At 41.8% G+C, this 18,609-nt stretch overlaps 1 protein-coding gene across 1 annotated transcript in view; it reads left to right on the top strand.

Annotated features, from left to right (window-relative positions):
* Window positions 1-18,544, top strand: part of desi2 (desumoylating isopeptidase 2) — a 56,619-nt gene extending 38,075 nt beyond the window's left edge. Inside the window, exons 2-5 of the mRNA XM_029685289.2 lie at window positions 473-545; window positions 2,449-2,542; window positions 14,210-14,351; window positions 17,524-18,544. Of these exons, the coding sequence (XP_029541149.1) occupies window positions 473-545; window positions 2,449-2,542; window positions 14,210-14,351; window positions 17,524-17,793 (579 nt within the window). The 3' untranslated portion in view covers window positions 17,794-18,544. The remainder of the gene's footprint in view (window positions 1-472; window positions 546-2,448; window positions 2,543-14,209; window positions 14,352-17,523) is intronic.
* The last annotated feature ends 65 nt before the right edge of the window (window positions 18,545-18,609 follow it).

The following is an 18,609-nucleotide window of genomic DNA, read 5'->3' as shown; positions in this document are numbered from 1 at the left end:
GATGTTATCGCAGGTGCAGTGAAATGCTTGTTTCTAGCTCCAACTGTGCAGTAATACCTAGCAATAAAATAAATTTAAAAAACACATAATCCAGAAAAATTAAGAAATTAAGAAGAATCTCAACAAGCAATGTTCGAGAATGTAATATAGAATTGGTATGATGAATGTCATCCACATCATACAGAGTCTATCAACCTATCATTGTCAAATGCATACATGTATCATTACTGAATAGAGCGAGAATGTACATCGTCTTGCAACAGATGATTAGTCTTTTGCTCACTGTTCAGTCAAAGCTTGTGTTTTCCACACACTGTCCTTTCATAGAAAAGTGACTTTTACATGTTTTATTCACACCATCTGTTAACCTGTAGTAAACATTTGAAAGAGTCCCCTGTGTATCTGTGTATTACTCATACTTTTCGTCTGGAGGCAGTCGTAATGATCACGGGTGTTTTCGGTTTTCTTTCAGTACTGGATCAACGAGTTCACCACCAATCTGGGAATTGGCGTCTTTCACTCAGGGATCGAGATCTACGGCAGAGGTAAGGAAACCTCCCCGCTGCTATTTAACAGCCCTGGGTGGGGCTGACTGACCAAAGCTCAACCACAAGTCAGGTGCTGCTGGGTAGAACTCCTCTGTCTGCAAGGCCTCGTCAAGTAGAGAGGGCATTGCGTCCGATACTATGGTACTATTAGTACCTGACATCAGGACTGTAACAGATGGTGGTAGAAATAAAATAAGGATAGAAGTATAAACTTTTTAGAAGAGTTTCAAATTGTTGTAGCTGCTAACTCGTCTTTACTCATAATTCCTACACGTCTCAGATCCCCCCCCAAAATACAAGCCACATCAACCCAACCAGAGGAATCTTTGTTAGCTAATTACCAGCTTCACTACAAACCAGACACACACTTTTGCCATTTTATTGTTTCTGGCTATTTGTTATTCAGGATCAAATGGGTTCTTCCTCTAATTAAAAAAATAGACCCAGCTAAATTACATTGCAATGAGCTGCACTGCAGATATTGCGATTTAGCAAGATTCAAGACTGCTGTCACACACAGAATCTGCGCATTTGCCCACGTTCGTTTCACGGTGTTACAGCGAGGTAGCCAGGGCACCAAAATCGCAGAGAAGTTGAGCCTCACCTTTCACGTTTCACTCTTAATTCTTGCGGAAATTGACCACCTGGTTTACTGTCTGCGTCTGTCATATCTCTGAGTCTATCTTTTTAAAACTGCTTTATTCAAGAATCAGCCTCCCAGTTGCTCTGTCTAGCCTGTGTGTCTTGGAAGATTGGCCTTCAGCCAGGATGTGTTCAGCAGCCACCGCTTTATTGATCAAGAAGGAGAACTGGAATTGTTATTTTAGTTGAAAACACTGGTGGTTCAATCTGTTAAATCAGCGTCTCGCCTGTGGTTTCAACCTCACAGCTCAGCCTATTAAAAGTTGCTTTCATCTATACATTTTAAAAGAAAGCTCTGAGTTGAAATATATCCTCATGGCAACCCCTTCAGTTGCATGGTAGGATGGACCTGGGTATTTCTAATGCCTGGCTTGTTTACCCTTAATTGAGCTGATTCAGGGAGACTGACAATCCCAGCAACAGATGGTGTGGATTAGGCACCTAATTATTGCATTTTACATTACTTTATGAGCAGTGCAAGCTGGCAATTATTTACTGTGTCTGTCTTTATGAGAGTCTGAGTTTTCCTAAACTGACACTGTTTATACATTCTGTGAAATGGATGTGCTGTGTGTATCTATGTCATTCATGGAGAAAGTGCATGAGTTATTGTAATTCAGCAGAAGTGTTCAGATCAGGAGTTAGTAGCAGGCTGGATGAGTACATCAGAGGGGTGGGAACAGGGTCTTTGGAGATCCCCATCCGCTGCATTCATCATGGAGCTGGGAGCTAGACGGACTGATAGAGCTATAAATACCTACCGCGTCTGCGACTTGGCTTCCTCAGACTGCCTCAGCCCATCACAACAGACTACAATACTACCCCACCCGACCTACACTCGCCTCAAACACAGCAATTCCATTATTTTACTTTTAGATCTGTGTATGTTGTTGTGAATTGTTAGATATTACTGCACTGATGGAGCTAGGAACACAAGCATTTCGCTACACCGCAATAACATCTGCTAAATATTTGTATACGACCAATAGTTAGATTTGATTTGATCACTGGTCCACACTCACCTCAAACACAGCAACACCACCGCCACCCGCCCCACAGTCACCGCCACCCGTTCCAACTCATCTCAAACAGAGCAACACAGCCCCACACTTACCTCAACACAGTAACACCACCCCACAGCCCTGTTCATTTCCCACCAACCTCTACTAGTACTACTGTTATGTGCTATGAATCTTTGTATAGTGTGTTTGACTTCCTCTGTGTGATCTGATCAATGGCCTGACCTTTGACCTTTCAGAGTTTGCCTATGGAGGACACCCATATCCATTTTCAGGGATATTCGAGATAACGCCAGGGGATGCCACAGAACTCGGGGAGACATTCAAATTCAAGTGAGTATCATGGCTTAAATCGAGGGCACTTAGGGTTTTCTCACTGTATTTCGAAAAACAAGGTATGGTTAGTTGCCAAATACTTGAGCTAAAACATGAGAACATCCTTAAACCTGTTTGAAGTGGAACCAGTACTGTTGCTGACGTATATGTTCTTTCTTCACTGCTTGTGATGGATTCTGAACTGGTCATTTCTATTCATATTGGTAAAGTTTATTTTTTTCTGTTTAAAGCGGAACATAGGATCACGAGAATACCGTGAAGTCACATAGGATTTCTGCTTCAAGCATCACTGAGGGTCACATGAATAAACTAATGGTTACTGACAGATTTTTTTTCTTCAATTGTTGTGGAGACAACCTGCATGGCCAATTTGTCGTCTTTATCTTGCAATCATTTTGTGACAATAATGCTCCCTAAAATGGTCATCCTTATATACTGCCTTCTTGTAAAGGACACTCTGCCGTGTTGAAGTGTCGAGCCTTTACAGCTATGTTCAATGAAGCACACTGTTACAATGACAGGTGGAAGAAGAGGAAAATCCCAGCTGGACTGACATAGAATGTTATGAATACACTTGACTGTATAAGAGTACAGAAGAATGTGTGTTGGGGTGTTTCTACAGCGTGTCATTGCAGATGTGCATGCAGTCATGCAAGCCCCAAGTTGGTGTCTGGCTACTTTTGATTGTGTGTGCGTGCCTGGTTAAGTCTGTGTGTACTGTATGTGTGAGTGCCTGGTTAAGTCTGTGTGTACTGTATGTGTGAGTGCCTGGTTAAGTCTGTGTGTGTGAGTGCCTGGTTAAGTCTGTGTACTGTATGTGTGAGTGCCTGGTTAAGTCTGTGTATACTGTGTGTGTGAGTGCCTGGTTAAGTCTGTGTGTGGGGCTATATAGCTTGTTTGCATAAGTGATTTGATCTAGAGCATAAAACTTTATTTGTCACATGAGCCGAAAACAAGTGTAGACCTTACCATGAAATGCTTACTTTACAAGCCCTTAACTGGAAATTTGTGGAGTGTTTGAAAAACAAGTTTTAATGACTCCAACCTAAGTGTATGTAAACTTCTGACTTCAACTGTAAATAATGAAGCAGGTTAATAGGTTAAACACATCACTTTTAATTCCAATGCTCTTTTTCAAGATACATTGTCATCTTTGGCGGTATAGATGGATTTTCAAAGAAGTATATCATTTTGTATACATATTGCATATTTCCCATCACCTAGTAAACAACCACAATACCAGTCTGGTGTTAACTTCTTCGAGATAGGGGGCGCTCTTTTTATTTTTGGATAAAAAACGTTCCCGTTTTAAACAAGATATTTTGACACGAAAAGATGCTCGACTATACATGTAAATTGACAGCTTTGGAAAGAAAAAACTCTGACGTTTCCAAAACTGCAAAGATATTATCTGCGAGTGCCCCAGAACTAATGCTACAGGCGAAACCAAGATGAAATTTCATACAGGAAATGGTCCAGATTTTGAATGCCCTGTGTTCCACTGTCTCCTTATATGGCTGTGAATGTGCCAGGAATGAGCCTGCACTTTCTGTCGTTTCCCCAAGGTGTCTGCAGCATTGTGACATATTTGTAGGCATATCATTGGAAGATTGACCATAAGAGACTACATTTACCAGGTGTCCGCCCGGTGTCCTCCGTCGAAATTATTGCGTAATCTCCAGCTGCCACGAATGATTTTTCATTGATAGATATGTGAAAAACACCTTGAGGATTGATTCTAAACAACGTTTGCCATGTTTCTGTCGATATTATGGAGTTAATTTGGAAAAAAGTTTGCGTTGTAATCATTTAATTTTCGGGGTTTTTCTTACCCAAACGCGATGAACAAAACGGAGCGATTTGTCCTACACAAATAATATTTTTGGAAAAACTGAACATTTGCTATCTAACAGAGTCTCCTCATTGAAAACATCTGAAGTTCTTCAAAGGTAAATGATTTTATTTGAATGCTTTTCTTGTTTTTGTGAAAATGTTGCATGCTGAATGCTAGGCTTAATGCTATGCTAGCTATCAATACTCTTACACAAATGCTTGTTTAGCTATGGTTCAAAAGCATATTTTGAAAATCTGAGATGACAGTGTTGTTAACAAAAGGCTAAGCTTGAGAGCAAATATATTTATTTCATTTCATTTGCGATTTTCATGAATAGTTAACGTTGCGTTATGGTAATGACGCAAAACTCATGTGACCACTTGACGCGATGTTATCGTTCTGGCTCATTTTTCAAAATAAAAGCCTGAAACTATGTCTGAAGACTGTTGACACCTTGAGGAAGCGATAGGAAAAAGATTCTGGTTCATATCCCTTTAAATCCAGCAAAGGGAGGCTATGGAACATGGAGTTTTCAAAATAGAAGCCACTTCCTGTTTTCATTTTCCTCAGGGTTTCGCCTGCAATATCAGTTCTGTTACACTCAGACAATATTTTGACAGTTTTGGAAACTTGAGTGTTTTCTATCCAATACTAATAATAAGTCGCTCTGGATAAGAGCGTCTGCTAAATGACTTAAATGTAAATGTAAATTAGCAACTGAGACGGAGGAGCTGGCCGTTTACAATGGGCGCCTTTTCATCCAAGCTACTCGATACTGCCCCTGCAGCCAAAATAAGTTAAAATAACTGGCCTTGGGCCTCCAGTTGGACCAAAGGTTAGGAGACACCACTAGAGACACTAATCTGAAAACAAGGCTCCCTAAATTTTTATCAGCACCTCGAATGCACAACCTGGATTCGGAAAATTCTGGATCATTGCTACTCTAACTTCGGCGACGCATACAAAGCCAACCCTCGCCCTCCATAAAGGCAAAATATGACTACGACTCCATTTTGTTGCTTCCAGCCTATAGACAGAAACTAAAACAGGAAACGCTCGTGCTCAGGTCTGTTCAACGTTGGTCCAACCAATCTGATTCCACGCTTCGAGATTGCTTTGATCACATGGACTGGGATATGTTCCGGATAGAGTCGAACAACAACATTGAAGTATACGCTGATTCGGTGAGTGAGTTTATTAGCAAGTGCATCGGTGATGTTGTACCAACAGCGACTATTAAAACCTTCCCCAACCAAAACCGTGGATAGAAACCGTGGATTGATGTCAGCAGTCGCGCAAAACTGAAAGCGCGAACCACTGCTTTTAATCAGGGCAAGGCGACCGGAAACATCACCGAATACAAACAGTGTAGTTATTCCCTCTGCAAGGTAATCAAACAAGCTAAGCATCAGTATAGACGAAGTAGAGTCGCAATTCAACGGCTCAGACACAAGAGAAAGTGGCAGGGTCTACAGTCAATCATGGATTACAAAAAGAAATCCAGCCCCGTTGCAGACCCCGATGTCTTGCTCCCAGACAAACTAAACAACTTCTTTGCTCGCTTTGAGGACAATACAGTGCCACCGACACAGCCTGCTACCAAAACCTGAGAGCTCTCCTTCACCGCAGCCAACGTGAGTAAAACATTTAAACATGTTAACCCTCGCAAGGCCCGCCGGCATCCCTAGCCGCGTCCTCAGAGCATGCGCAGACCAGCTGGCTAGTGTGTTTACGGACATATTCAATCAATCCCTATCCCAGTCTGCTGTTCCCACATGCTTCAAGAGGGCCACCATTGTTCCTGTTCCCAAGAAAGCTAAGGTAACTGAGCTAAATGACTATCGCCCCGTAGCACTGACTTCCGTCATCAAAAAGTGCTTTGAGAGACTAGTCAAGGATCATATCACCTCCACTCTACCTGACACCCTAGACCCACTCCAATTTGCTTACTGCCCCAATAGGTCCACAGACAACACTACAGTGGTAGGCTTGATTACCAACAACGACAAGACGGTGAGGGCCCTCGGAGTGTGGTGTCAGGAAAGCAACCTCACACTCAACATCAACAAAACAAAGGAGATGATCGTGGACTTCAGGAAACAGCAGAGGGAGCAGCCCCCTATCCACATCGTTGGGACAGTAGTGGAGAATGTGGAAAAGTTTTAAGTTCCTCAGCGTACAAATCACGGACAAACTGAAATGGTCCACCCACACAGACATAGTGGTGAAGAAGGCGCAACAGCGCCTCTCCAACCTTAGGAGGCTGAAGAAATTTGGCTTGGCACCAAAAACACACAAACTTTTACAGATGCACAATCGAGAGCATCCTGTCGGGCTGTATCACCGCCTGGTACGGCAACTGCTCCGCCCACAACCGCAAGGCTCTCCAGAGGGTAGTGAGGTTTGCACAACGCATCACCGGGGGCAAACTACCTGCCCTCCAAGACACCTACACCACCCAATGTCACAGGAAGGCCAAAAAGATAAAGGACAACAACCACCCGAGCCACTGCCTGTTCACCCCGCTATCATCCAGGAGGCGAGGTCAGTACAGGTGCATCAAAGCTGGGACCGAGAGACTGAAAAACAGCTTCTAAAGGCCATCAGACTGTTAAACAGCCATCACTAACATTGAGTGGCTGCTGCCAACATACTGACTCAAATCTCTAGCCACTTTAATAATTAGAAATTGGATGCAATAAATGTATCACCAGTCACTTTAAACTATGCCACTTTATATAATGTTTACATACCCTACACTACTAATCTTATTTGTATATACTGTACTCTATACCATCTACTGCATCTTGCCTATGCCGTTTGGCCATTCATATATTTATATGTACATATTCTTATTCATTCTTTTACACTTTTATCAGTTAGTTGTGAAATTGTTAGATACTACAGCATGGTTGGAACTAGAAGCACAAGCATTTCGCTGCACTCGCATTAACATCTGCTAACCATGTGTATGTGAACATTTGATTAATTGTGATGAACTGAGAGAATTAGGGTAGCACTGTAATTCATGAATCATATGCTGTCTGCCTCTGTTCTTACCTCTTTCCCTTTCTGTCTTCTACACCTCTCCCCACCTCGTCTTTCTTTCTCGTTTTATAATGCACACCATAAGTGCATTGATGTACAGATTGAACTCGTATTTATAATATAATATTACAATTATAATGCATGTATTATGTATGTATAACACCTGGATAATGAACTTTCAACAAAGCGTTGCACATTCTCGACTGGTTGAAATTAAGTATCTCATTAAAATGCTATCCTGTGTCCTCAGATTAATGCAGATGAAGGGAGTTAGATGCAGTTTTTTCCCAGAATGTATATATGAATTATTAATCAGCCTTTACTTAAATCATGTTTCTAGTCTATTGCATAGTTACAATGTGTAATCATTGATGTCCCAGGAGCGGTAAACACTGTCGAAGTGTATAATTGTAATACATACATGCAGACACAGCATCATTCAAAGAATGGAGTTTGATACACCTGGTATTGGATATGACTGAAAAAGAATGTCTTTCAGAGATTCATAACTGAACTGCACCTTTATTTGCCAAGGAAAAGTACATGATCAGTGAATATATTCAATGTACAGGCTACAATGTGGGGATCTTATGTGTGGTAATAACTACAGTACGTGTATATGGTACTTGCATCCTTGGCACAATAGAGTTATTATATTCTACTCTATCCATAGGCTTCATTAATGCATTTCAGACTTGAAGTTGATACAACTATGATAGCTGAGGTTCATAGGTTTTGTACCCCCGCACATTGGCTCAGTACCGGTACACCCTGTATATAGCCTCGTTATTGTTATTTTATTGTGTTACTTTTTAATTATTTTTTACTTTAGTTTATTTGGTAAATATTTTCTTAACACTTCTTGAACTGCACTGTTGGTTAGCCTCATAGTCCACCAATACCGTATGCGGGTTCGTGACTAGGGCTCAAGCTCATTAGCATAATGCACAATGCGAAAAAATATTCCTAAAAATATTTAACCTCCACACATTAACAAGTAAAATAGCTCAAATGAAAGATAAACAAGTTGTTTATCTACCCAGCAAGTCAGATTTCTAAAATGTTTTACGGCGAAAACATAGCACATATTTATGTCCAACCACCACCGCAGACATACCTCATTAGCATAGCCAAGTAGGAAAAAATATGCAATCAACAAACGCAGGATTAAAAGAAAAATCATTTCACTAACCTTTTGAAATCTTCATCAGATGACAGTAATATAACATGTTACACAGTACATTCATTTTTTTTTCAATAATCTGCAATATATATCCATAAATCTCTGTTTACAATGACGCATCGTTCAAAAAATGCTACTACAATGTCAGGAGAAATGAAATAGCTCCGGCAGATAACGTCAGCTAACAAGGAATACACATCATAAACTTTGACTAAATATGCATGTTTTACATATGTATAGCAAGATACACTTCTTCTAAATGCAATCGCTGTGTTACATTTATTTTTAACGTTACAGGTTGCGTTCACTAGGCTATACTAGGAGGCGGCGCTCCAAAGGTATCATTATGCCTCCTCTATCTTGGAGTCGACAGAAACCCAAAATTACCACATAAATATTTCCCTTACCTTTGCTGTTCTTCCATCAGAAGACCTGGAAGGGATTATACTTACCAAATCAGCGTTCAGTTTTCAAGTCTGTCTTTCGGTTCTCAAAAACTGGCACTTTTCGGTCGAAATGTAGGCAAATTTCAAGTGGATGCGCACCAAAACGTCGAAAGTACATATTATATGTCGAGTAAACTTGTCAAACTATGTTCATAATTAAGCTTTAACATGTTATAAAAGGTGCACAGAAATCGCGAGGGCGAACAGAAACACACACGTCGTTTAATCGATCCTGAAGAAAGGACTTCACCCGGCCAGAGCGCGTGTAAAAGTCACCTTTTTTTTGAGTGGCCGAGAGGTTTCAGCTCGCTCAAACTCCCGTGAGCGCGCGATTCTCACAATGCCAAGCCCCATTGAAAGCAGGCTTCGCGCTGAACACGTACAGACTGTTCCCAGGGCGGTAGCTGTTTGGGAAGTGCATGTGAGATGACGTCAAAGTTGGGCCAACTTTCTCCATGACAAGATAGCATTTGGGAGAATGCATGCCCTGAGAGTTCTGCTTTACATAGATACAAAATTTAAACGGTTTTAGAAGCTTTAGAGTGGTTTCTATTCAATAATATATTTTATATGCATATATTAGCAATTTTGGGGAAAAATATTGTCAGTTTACTATGGGCACGCACTTTCTCCAACAGGGGCAGTATAGAGGGGGAGCTCTAAGAGGTTAACCTCTGGGATATGTGGGACACTAGCGTCCCACCTGGCCAAAAGCCAGGGAAAATGCAGAGCGCCAACCACTAGCCTAACACCTAGGCTACCCTGCCGCCCCTTTGATGAGCTTCTTTTGTTGGCACTCTAATATGTCCCATAAACATCACAAATGGTCATTTTGTTTGATTAATTCCATTGATATATATCCAAAATGTCCATTTATTTGGCGCGTTTGATCCAGAAAAACACCGGTTCCAACTTGCGCAACGTGACTACAAAATATCTCAAAGTTACCTGTAAACTTTGCCAAAACATTTCAAACTACTTTTCTAACAGTACACTACAAGTGACCCTCGTTCTGAACAGTGCTACTTCTTCATTACACAAAGGAATAACCTCAACCAATTTCAAGACTGGTGACATCCAGTGGAAGCGTTAGGAACTGCAAGAAGGTCCCTTAGAAATCTGGATTCCCAATGAAAACCCATCGCCTGCTAAATAAGTCCTGCTATACTCACAGACATGATTCACACAGTTTTAGAAACTTGAGTGTTTTCTATCCAAATCTACTAATAATATGCATATCCTATCTTCTGGGGATGAGTAGCAGGCAGTTGAATTTGGGCATGCATTTCATCCGGACGTGAAAGTACTGCCTGCCCCCTGTCACCAAGAAGTTAACAAACTATAGTTTTGGCAAGTTGGTTAGGACATCTACTTTGTACATGACACAAGTAATTTTTCCAACCATTCATTAGACAGATAATTTCACTTATAATTCACTGTGTCACAATTCCAGTGGGTCAGAGGTTTACATACACTAAGTTGACTGCCTTTAAATTCCAGAAAATGAGGTAATGTCTTTAGAAGCTTCTGATAGTCTAATTGACATCATTTGAGTCAATTGGAGGTGTACCTGTGGACTTATTACAAGGCCTACCTTCAAACTCAGTGCCTCTTTGCTTGACACCATGGGAAAATCAAAAGAAATCTGCCAAGTTGTAGACCTCCAAGTCTGGTTCATCCTTGGGTGCAATTTCCAAACGCCTGAAGGTACCACGTTCATCTGTACAACCAATAGTACACAAATATAAACACCATGGGACCATGCAGCCGTCATACCGCTCAGGAAGGAGATGTGTTCTGTCTCCTAGAGATGAACGTATTTTAGTGCGAATAGTGCAAATCAATCCCAGAACAACAGCAAAGGACCTTGTGAAGATGCTGGAGGAAACGGGTACAAAAGAATCTATATCCTATATCAACATAACCTGAAAGGCCGTCAGCAAGGCAGAAGCCACTGCTCCAAAACCGCAATAAAAAGCCAGACTACGGTGTGTAACTGCACATGGGGACAAATATTGTACTTTTTGGAGAAATGTTATCTGATGAAACAAAAATATAACTTTTTGGCCATAATGACAATCGTTATGTTTGGAGGAAAAAGGGGGAGGCTTGCAAGCCGAAGAACACCATCCCAACCGTGATGGTGGCAGCATGATGTTGTGGGGGTGCTTTGCTGCAGGGGGTACTGGTGCACTTCACAAAATAGATGGCATCATGAGGATGGAAAATTATGTGGATATATTGAAGCAACATCTCAAGACATCAGTCAGGAAGTTAAAGCTTGGTCGCAAATGGGTCTTCCAAATGGACAATGACCCTAAGCATACTTCCAAATCTGTGGCAAAATGGCTTTAGGACAACAAAGTCAAGGTATTGGAGTGGCCATCACAAAGCCCTGACCTCAATCCCATAGCAAATTTGTGGGCAGAACTGAGCGTGTGTGAGCAAGGAGGCCTACAAACCTGACTCCGTTACACCAGCTCTGTCAGGATGAATGGGCCAAAATTCACCTAACTTATTGTGGGAAGCTTGTGGAAGGCTATCTGAAACATTTTACCCAAATTAGACAATTTGAAGGCAATTCTACCAAATTCTAATTGAGTGAATGTAAACTTCTGACCCTCTGGGAATGTGATGAAAGAAATAAAAGCTGAAATAAATAATTCTCTCTACTATTATTCTGACATGTCGCCCACTCGTAGCTATGATGTGGGCGTGCCCCAAGGGTCAATACTGGGGCCCCTCCTGTTCAGCCTGTACATTAATGATCTGCCTTCTGTCTGTACTGGGTCTGAAGTTCAAATGTATGCAGATGATACAGTGATATATGTGCATGCAAAGAGCAAACAACAAGCTGCACAGAACTCACTACTGTAATGGTCCAGGTTACAAAGTGGCTCAGTGACTCGTGTTTGCATCGCAATGTGAAAAAAACTGTTTGCATGTTCTTCACAAAGAGGGCAACAGATGCTATTGAGCCAGATGTCTATGTGTCAGGGGAGAAGCTCCAGGTGGTATCCGATTTTAAGTACCTTGGCATCATACTTGATTCCAACCTCTCTTTTAAAAAGCATGTGAAAAAGGTAATTCAAATAACCAAATTCAACCTAGCTAATTTCCGATTTATACGAAATTGTTTGACTACAGAGGTAGCAAAACTGTACTTCGAATCTATGATACTCCCCCACTTAACATACTGCTTGACTAGTTGGGCCCAAGCTTGCTGTACAACATTAAAACCTATTCAGTCTGTCTACAAACAGGCTCTCAAAGTGCTTAATAGGAAGCCCAATAGCCATCATCATTGTCACATCCTTAGAAAGCATGAGCTCTTGAGTTGGGAAAATCTTGTGCAATACACCGACGCATGTCTTGTATTCAAGATCCTGAATGGCCTGGCTCCCCCTCCACTCAATATTTTTGTTAAACAGAAAACCCAGACATATGGCAGCAGATCCACAAGGTCTGCCATGAGAGGTGACTGTATAGTTCCCCTAAGGAAAAGCACCTTTAGTAAATCTGCATTCTCTGTGAGAGCTTCCCATGTCTGGAATACACTGCCATCAGACACGCATAACTGCACCACATATCACACTTTCACAAAATGCTTGAAGACCTGGCTAAAGGTCAATCAGATTTGTGAACATGGTCCCTAGCTGTGTGTTGCCGCTTTCCATGTTGTCTGTTGTCTGTAGCTTGTGAGGTGTGGAAACACTTTGTTGCTTTTATGAATTTTGTCTTGCTGCTTTTTGTTCTATGTTGCTCTGTCTGTATGCTATGTCTTGCTTGTCCTATGTTACTATTGTCTATATTGTAATTGTTTTTAATAACCTGCCCAGGGACTGCGGTTGAAAATTAGCCGGCTGGCTAAAACCGGCACTTTTACTGAAACGTTGATTAATGTGCACTGTCCCTGTAAAAATAAACTAAACTAAAACATTTCACATTCTTAAAATAAAGTGGTGATCTTAACTGACCTAAGACAGGACATACCTACTCATTCCAGGATTTTTCTTAATTTTTTACTGTTTTCTACATTGTAGAATAATAGTGAAGACATCAAAACTATGAAATAACACCTATGGAATCAGTTAAGAACACATTCTTATTGACAAGGACAGCCTACATCTTCCTCTCTGTCGGGGAATTGAAACCCGGCGGTCTGGAGAGCTTTGTATGCATCACTGTGTGTGGAGTGAAGGTCTAGCGGTTTATTTTTTTTCTGTTTTTTTTTCTGGTTGCACATGTGACAGTTAAGCAGCCCCATGGCACCCCATGGCACTCTGCTACTGATGCCAATGAGTAGAACATGTTCTAAGTAAACTTTGTGTGTTTGTGTATCTGCAATAGGAGGATACTACTGGGAGAGACTATATACACCACAGTATTGTTGGTTGAATGACGCAATTGTTTTGGCGTTCTACTTAAAAAATAAAAAACTTGCAGTATCTACTATAGAATCATTTCCAGGGGTTGCCTTACTATTGTCACGCCCTCTCACATAATGCCTCCAGCATGGATTTCTAGGTCTCTTTTCCTTAACTTACCTTTATCTATATAGCTCTATCTGCACTACTTATTTGTATATAATGTATGTGAACTCCTGTCTGTATTCTGTCTCTAAATGTTGTCCTTCAAGAGCAGCACCATATCACCAAGTACAATTCAGAGTGTGTAAATGTCCTTGGTGAATGAAGTTGATTCTGATCTTCAGATGACGGTGGTTGTTGAGTGATGAGGCTGCTCCTGTCTTAGTACAGAATGCTCCAAAGATACTATAGTGGCTAACACTGTGGTCCACTTCTCCCCCACGGCTTATTTTGGTTAGGCTGAGTCACTCCTGTGAAGATGAAGAGCTTCATCTATAATTGAAGTGAACTCTGCCTGTGTAGTCATTGTGCAGATGGTTGTGTAAATTCCATGCATACAGTAGCATTTTTAATCTAAAAGATGACAAAGGGTAGATTATGAAGTCTTAGGCAACATTTTACATCCGCAAAATTGCCCTTGAGCTCGGCAAAAAATCTTGAATACTCACAATAAATAGGAAGTAGGAATTATAATTTCTCATGGTAAAACATTTTCTTCTATGATGAAAAAATGTGCTTAGAAGTGACCTTCTCTCTCTGTGTTGATCCTGTTCCTGGAATCAGAGAGGCCATTGTTCTGGGCAGCACAGACTTTACAGAGGAGGATGTGGAGCGCATCATGGAGGAGCTGGGGAAAGAGTACAAGGGAAACGCCTACCACCTCATGCACAAGAACTGTAACCACTTCTCCTCAGCTCTGTCGGAGGTAAGGGACGCTCTGAACATACCCACTCTCTCTCGCTCCCTCTCTCTCACCCACTCACGTACATATATTATTTATGCCCAAGCTCTCCTTAAGGAAAGACAAAGGCCTATATCCCTGCGTTGTCCAGGGTGCGTCACAGGGCTGGGCTAGAACATTCTAGGTCAGGGTGCCTGGATGTAGTGCCACTTTGCCCTGACGTTGAACCTGCCAGGTGCCAGGTCCAGTCTAGCACAGTCTCACAAAGAGAAGAGAAGGAGAATCCCCCACCTCCCACAGGACAGATGACAAATATCTCAACCTGTGTTAGTTCAGTGCATTGAGTAGAAGCCAAGCAATATGAGTTTAAAAGTACAGTGTTAGAGCAGATTGGTGGAGCGTGTGAATAATGAGTATGATTACACCCTGCATCTGTGTTGCAGACAGGGATTAGAGAGCTCTGCTACAAGCCCAGACACACTGCCCCAGCTGCCAGGCCTGTCATACACCATTGACAGAAACTCCTGCCGACTCATACACCTACATATGCAAATACAACACACACCTACTAGCAAACACCTACAGACACACTCATTCTCACACACATGCATGCTCACACAATGCATAGGTTCAGGTTACCCCTGGAGACAGGGGCTCTTCCCTTCTCTGGGCTTTGGTCTCATGCTTACTAAATTAACATCCTCCTTGGAAGAGAAATTAAGATTACCATAAAATTTGCTCTGCGGTATTTTACAATGTGACTGTTTGAATAGAATTGCTTGCATAGTTAAATGTTTTTTTTCTTTTTTCTCTACTGTATTATTAACTTAATGTTTTGTTTATTCCATGTGTAACTCTGTTGTATATGTCGAATTGCTATGCTTTATCTTGGCCAGGTCGCAGTTGCAAATGAGAACTTGTTTTCAACTAGCCTACCTGGTTAAATAAAGGTGTTTTCAACTAGCCTACCTGGTTAAATAAAGGTGTTCTCAACTAGCCTACCTGGTTAAATAAAGGTGTTCTCAACTAGCCTACCTGGTTAAATAAAGGTGTTCTCAACTAGCCTACCTGGTTAAATAAAGGTGGGGGAAAAAAATAAAAAGATTTCCTCTGAGAACCCAGTGTAATCGACCCAAATTGTTCTGAGAGAGGAAGTTAGGCTAATTGTCCATTCTTACCGAGCATTCTGCCTTCTCCCATCATTTACACCCCTTGGTCTTGTTGATTCCCATCTTTATAATGAAACACTGCACTAATACAGTGGATATTCACTTCTGTGGTGGTTCCTGTCTATTAGGGGCCATCTTGAGCTGTGAAGTATGTGTGAGTGTGTTTCCTGGGGACGGTGAAGAGGGAGGTGACTAATACTCCAGATAGTCTTTGATGTCTCTGACACTGATAATGTCTCTGCATTTGAAAGGCAAATGAAGTGGGCCTGATGACACTCTGGATAAGAACATATTTACAGTGAAACCAGCTCCTCTTCTCCCTCCTCCTGAAATATTGAAACACTCATTTACCTCATTGTCTTGTTAACACTTCTACAACCACACACGTCTAGTATGACGATGTATGGCTATATTGTGTAGACTGAGTCAGAGCGTTGTTTCTAGTCATTTACGATTCCCCCCTCCCAAAAAATTCTGTGTTTAATGTAAGCAAATCATTATTCAAGATGATATACATACTATGCATAGCCTAGATATGTACTCTTGTTGTAGAGTCCTCTCCCTATTGGATGATATAATTGTTCAGGAATAGAATGGGAATGTCCTCCCCGGTCTGCCTCAGGCATACAGCGCTTCTCTCCCTTCCTTGTTGTGTGGGAAGTATCTGTTTGACAGTTTCATTTTCTGCCAGCCTGATTTGCTCCTGGGATTGTGCACGTTTGCTCCACAGTGAAGGAATCTGTGAGAGAGAACTTGGAATGGGATTAGCTCTGCAAAGTCCACCACAGATCACCATCTCTAGGTGTGACAGTTATTTATTTCAGACCTGTATGGTTTCTGTACTGAAATCCTACATCCAGAACGGCAGCCTGTAAGCAGGCTTTTTGTCTTTTTCTCTATGTGGTCTATTTTAGGTGATAATTTTGCAAAAATGAAGATACTGTATGGGAGAACACAGCATTCCTACTGAAACGGATTACTCAACCGTGGAGAATCAGTCCACTGATTGGTGGCCTAGTTCTCATGGGAAGCCTATATAGACATATGTATTTCTGTCATTGGTAGCCTACATCAAGCCTCATGAGCAATGTCTTGCCTTTTCATGTGGAATGTAGGCAAAGACTTAACAACCTCACAATCACATTGTGCAGTTGAGAACATGAATGTCACTGCTCGCAAGGATGTTAACCCATGCACAATTGAAGCCCATCATAGCAGGCTTGTTTGTGGCATTAAGGCTATTTTATAGCTCCATCCCATCAGACCTCCAGAATGAGGCAGTGCAAATGATTATCCTCCTTCTCTTCTCTGCCTCAGTGCTGCTGCTGTTATCACACGTGGCTAGTTTTTCACAGCCAGAGGCTTTTCCCATCCAAGACTGGGTTTTTCCAAAATGGAATAATTCAATTTGACGTCAGGAGGACTAAAGATAAAATCTACAGTTAATACCGCTTTGAAAGAAAGGGCCATTTGTGTTTCTCTGCATTTACTGGGTCAGTTGTTTGGTGTTCGCTTTGGACCACATGGTTTGAAAAGATTGGTTTTATGGTTGCACTATTATCACAGGAAATATATTTTTATTCTGATGTGAGAAATTCTAAGTATGTCATAGGTGTTAGAGAAGTGATAGGGGACAGATAACAATTCAACACAGATGTCTTTCTCAGAGTCTCGAATAGAAGTAAACTCTTCCATTCACTCGGGTGATAAAAGGAATGGTCCTGGCTAGTGTCCATTAATGAAGGCATTACATTGTAATGTTGTCCGTACTTAGCAAGACGATACAGACACACTATTTTCACATTGAAATAGCACCCAGTCCATCAGATGAATAAGGGTCCAATTGAATACAGTCTAGTGCAGTTCATTCTAATACCTCAAGGACCATTAGCTCTATCCTGCTTAGCAGGGCCAAATGCCTTACCGCTACAGTGTCATCAGATCCATTTCCAGTAAGGCCTAGCACTCTAGTATCAGTGCTGCATGTCTCACTGTTCCACTCTGCAATCTTCCTGTCTGTCCATCAGATCCTGTGTGGCAGGGAGATTCCGCGCTGGGTGAACCGGCTGGCCTACTTCAGCTCCTGTGTGCCCTTCCTGCAGAGCTGCCTTCCCAAGGAATGGCTGACCCCGGCCGCCCTGCAGTCCAGTGTCAGCCAGGAGCTCCAGGGGGAGCTGGAGGAAGCAGAGGACGCCTCCGTCTCTCTGGCCTCCATGAGCTCCATGCCTTCCCCCTCCCTCTCCTCTCCTTCTCCCTCCAGGCTGCCCAGAGTTCCCCGACATCAGCCACGCCGATAGGACTAGTCTCAGGGTTCACCATCGCCTTCAGTGACAGGCTCCGGCAGGGCCCCCCCACATGGACAGGCTTACTGTACTGTACACCACTCTGCCAATAGACACTACCCCAAACCCAACCCACCCCTACCCACCACCCCTGCCTACTGCGCTCCTGATGAGACTTGCCATCCACCAGCTGCATTGAAGCCCCGCCTACACTGCCTTGACTGGCAGACTTGAGGTAATGGCTACAGGCTCAGAGTACTGTTGTTTTACACATAGAAAAACAACATTCAGATCATGTTTTGTCATTTCTTCATTTTCTTGGCCTTTATTTTATATACTCAGGACTGAAAAATATTTTATATGTTTTGCTTCTTTTGCTTTTCTGACACTTTCGTCATCACTCTATATAGCATTTTTAATCCTCTTTTGTTTACAACCTGTTTGTGTGTGTATGTTTTGAGTGTGTTTTACGATTACCGAGAAGCTACCACCTGGGCCAAACTCCTCCACACTTTTCTTACAACACACACAGCTGATGTCTACCCCCGTGGCAGCTGTGCCTGAAGATTTTTACTGTACCTGCTCGTTGAGCTCTGCACTGTTTCTCTATAGTTGACCTGTTTCTCTCTTTGTAAAGCAGCGGACTCCTTCTTAACCTAGAATATCTAACTTACTTTAGATGTTTTCCACTGTTTTTAGAGTCTTCTGTGTAACTGAAAATATTTGTATCCCATTTTAAAGTTATTAAAGAAAAATATATGACGTAGATTGTTTTAATGAGTTATAAACTAAAGCTGTTCTACCTACTGAGTGTGGTGCTGATGTCAGTAT

The sequence above is a fragment of the Oncorhynchus nerka genome, linkage group LG16, assembly GCF_034236695.1.
Source record: "Oncorhynchus nerka isolate Pitt River linkage group LG16, Oner_Uvic_2.0, whole genome shotgun sequence".
Lineage (NCBI taxonomy): Eukaryota > Metazoa > Chordata > Actinopteri > Salmoniformes > Salmonidae > Oncorhynchus > Oncorhynchus nerka.
Note: the sequence above shows the minus strand (reverse complement) of the source record. Positions and strands in the feature narration are given on the sequence as shown.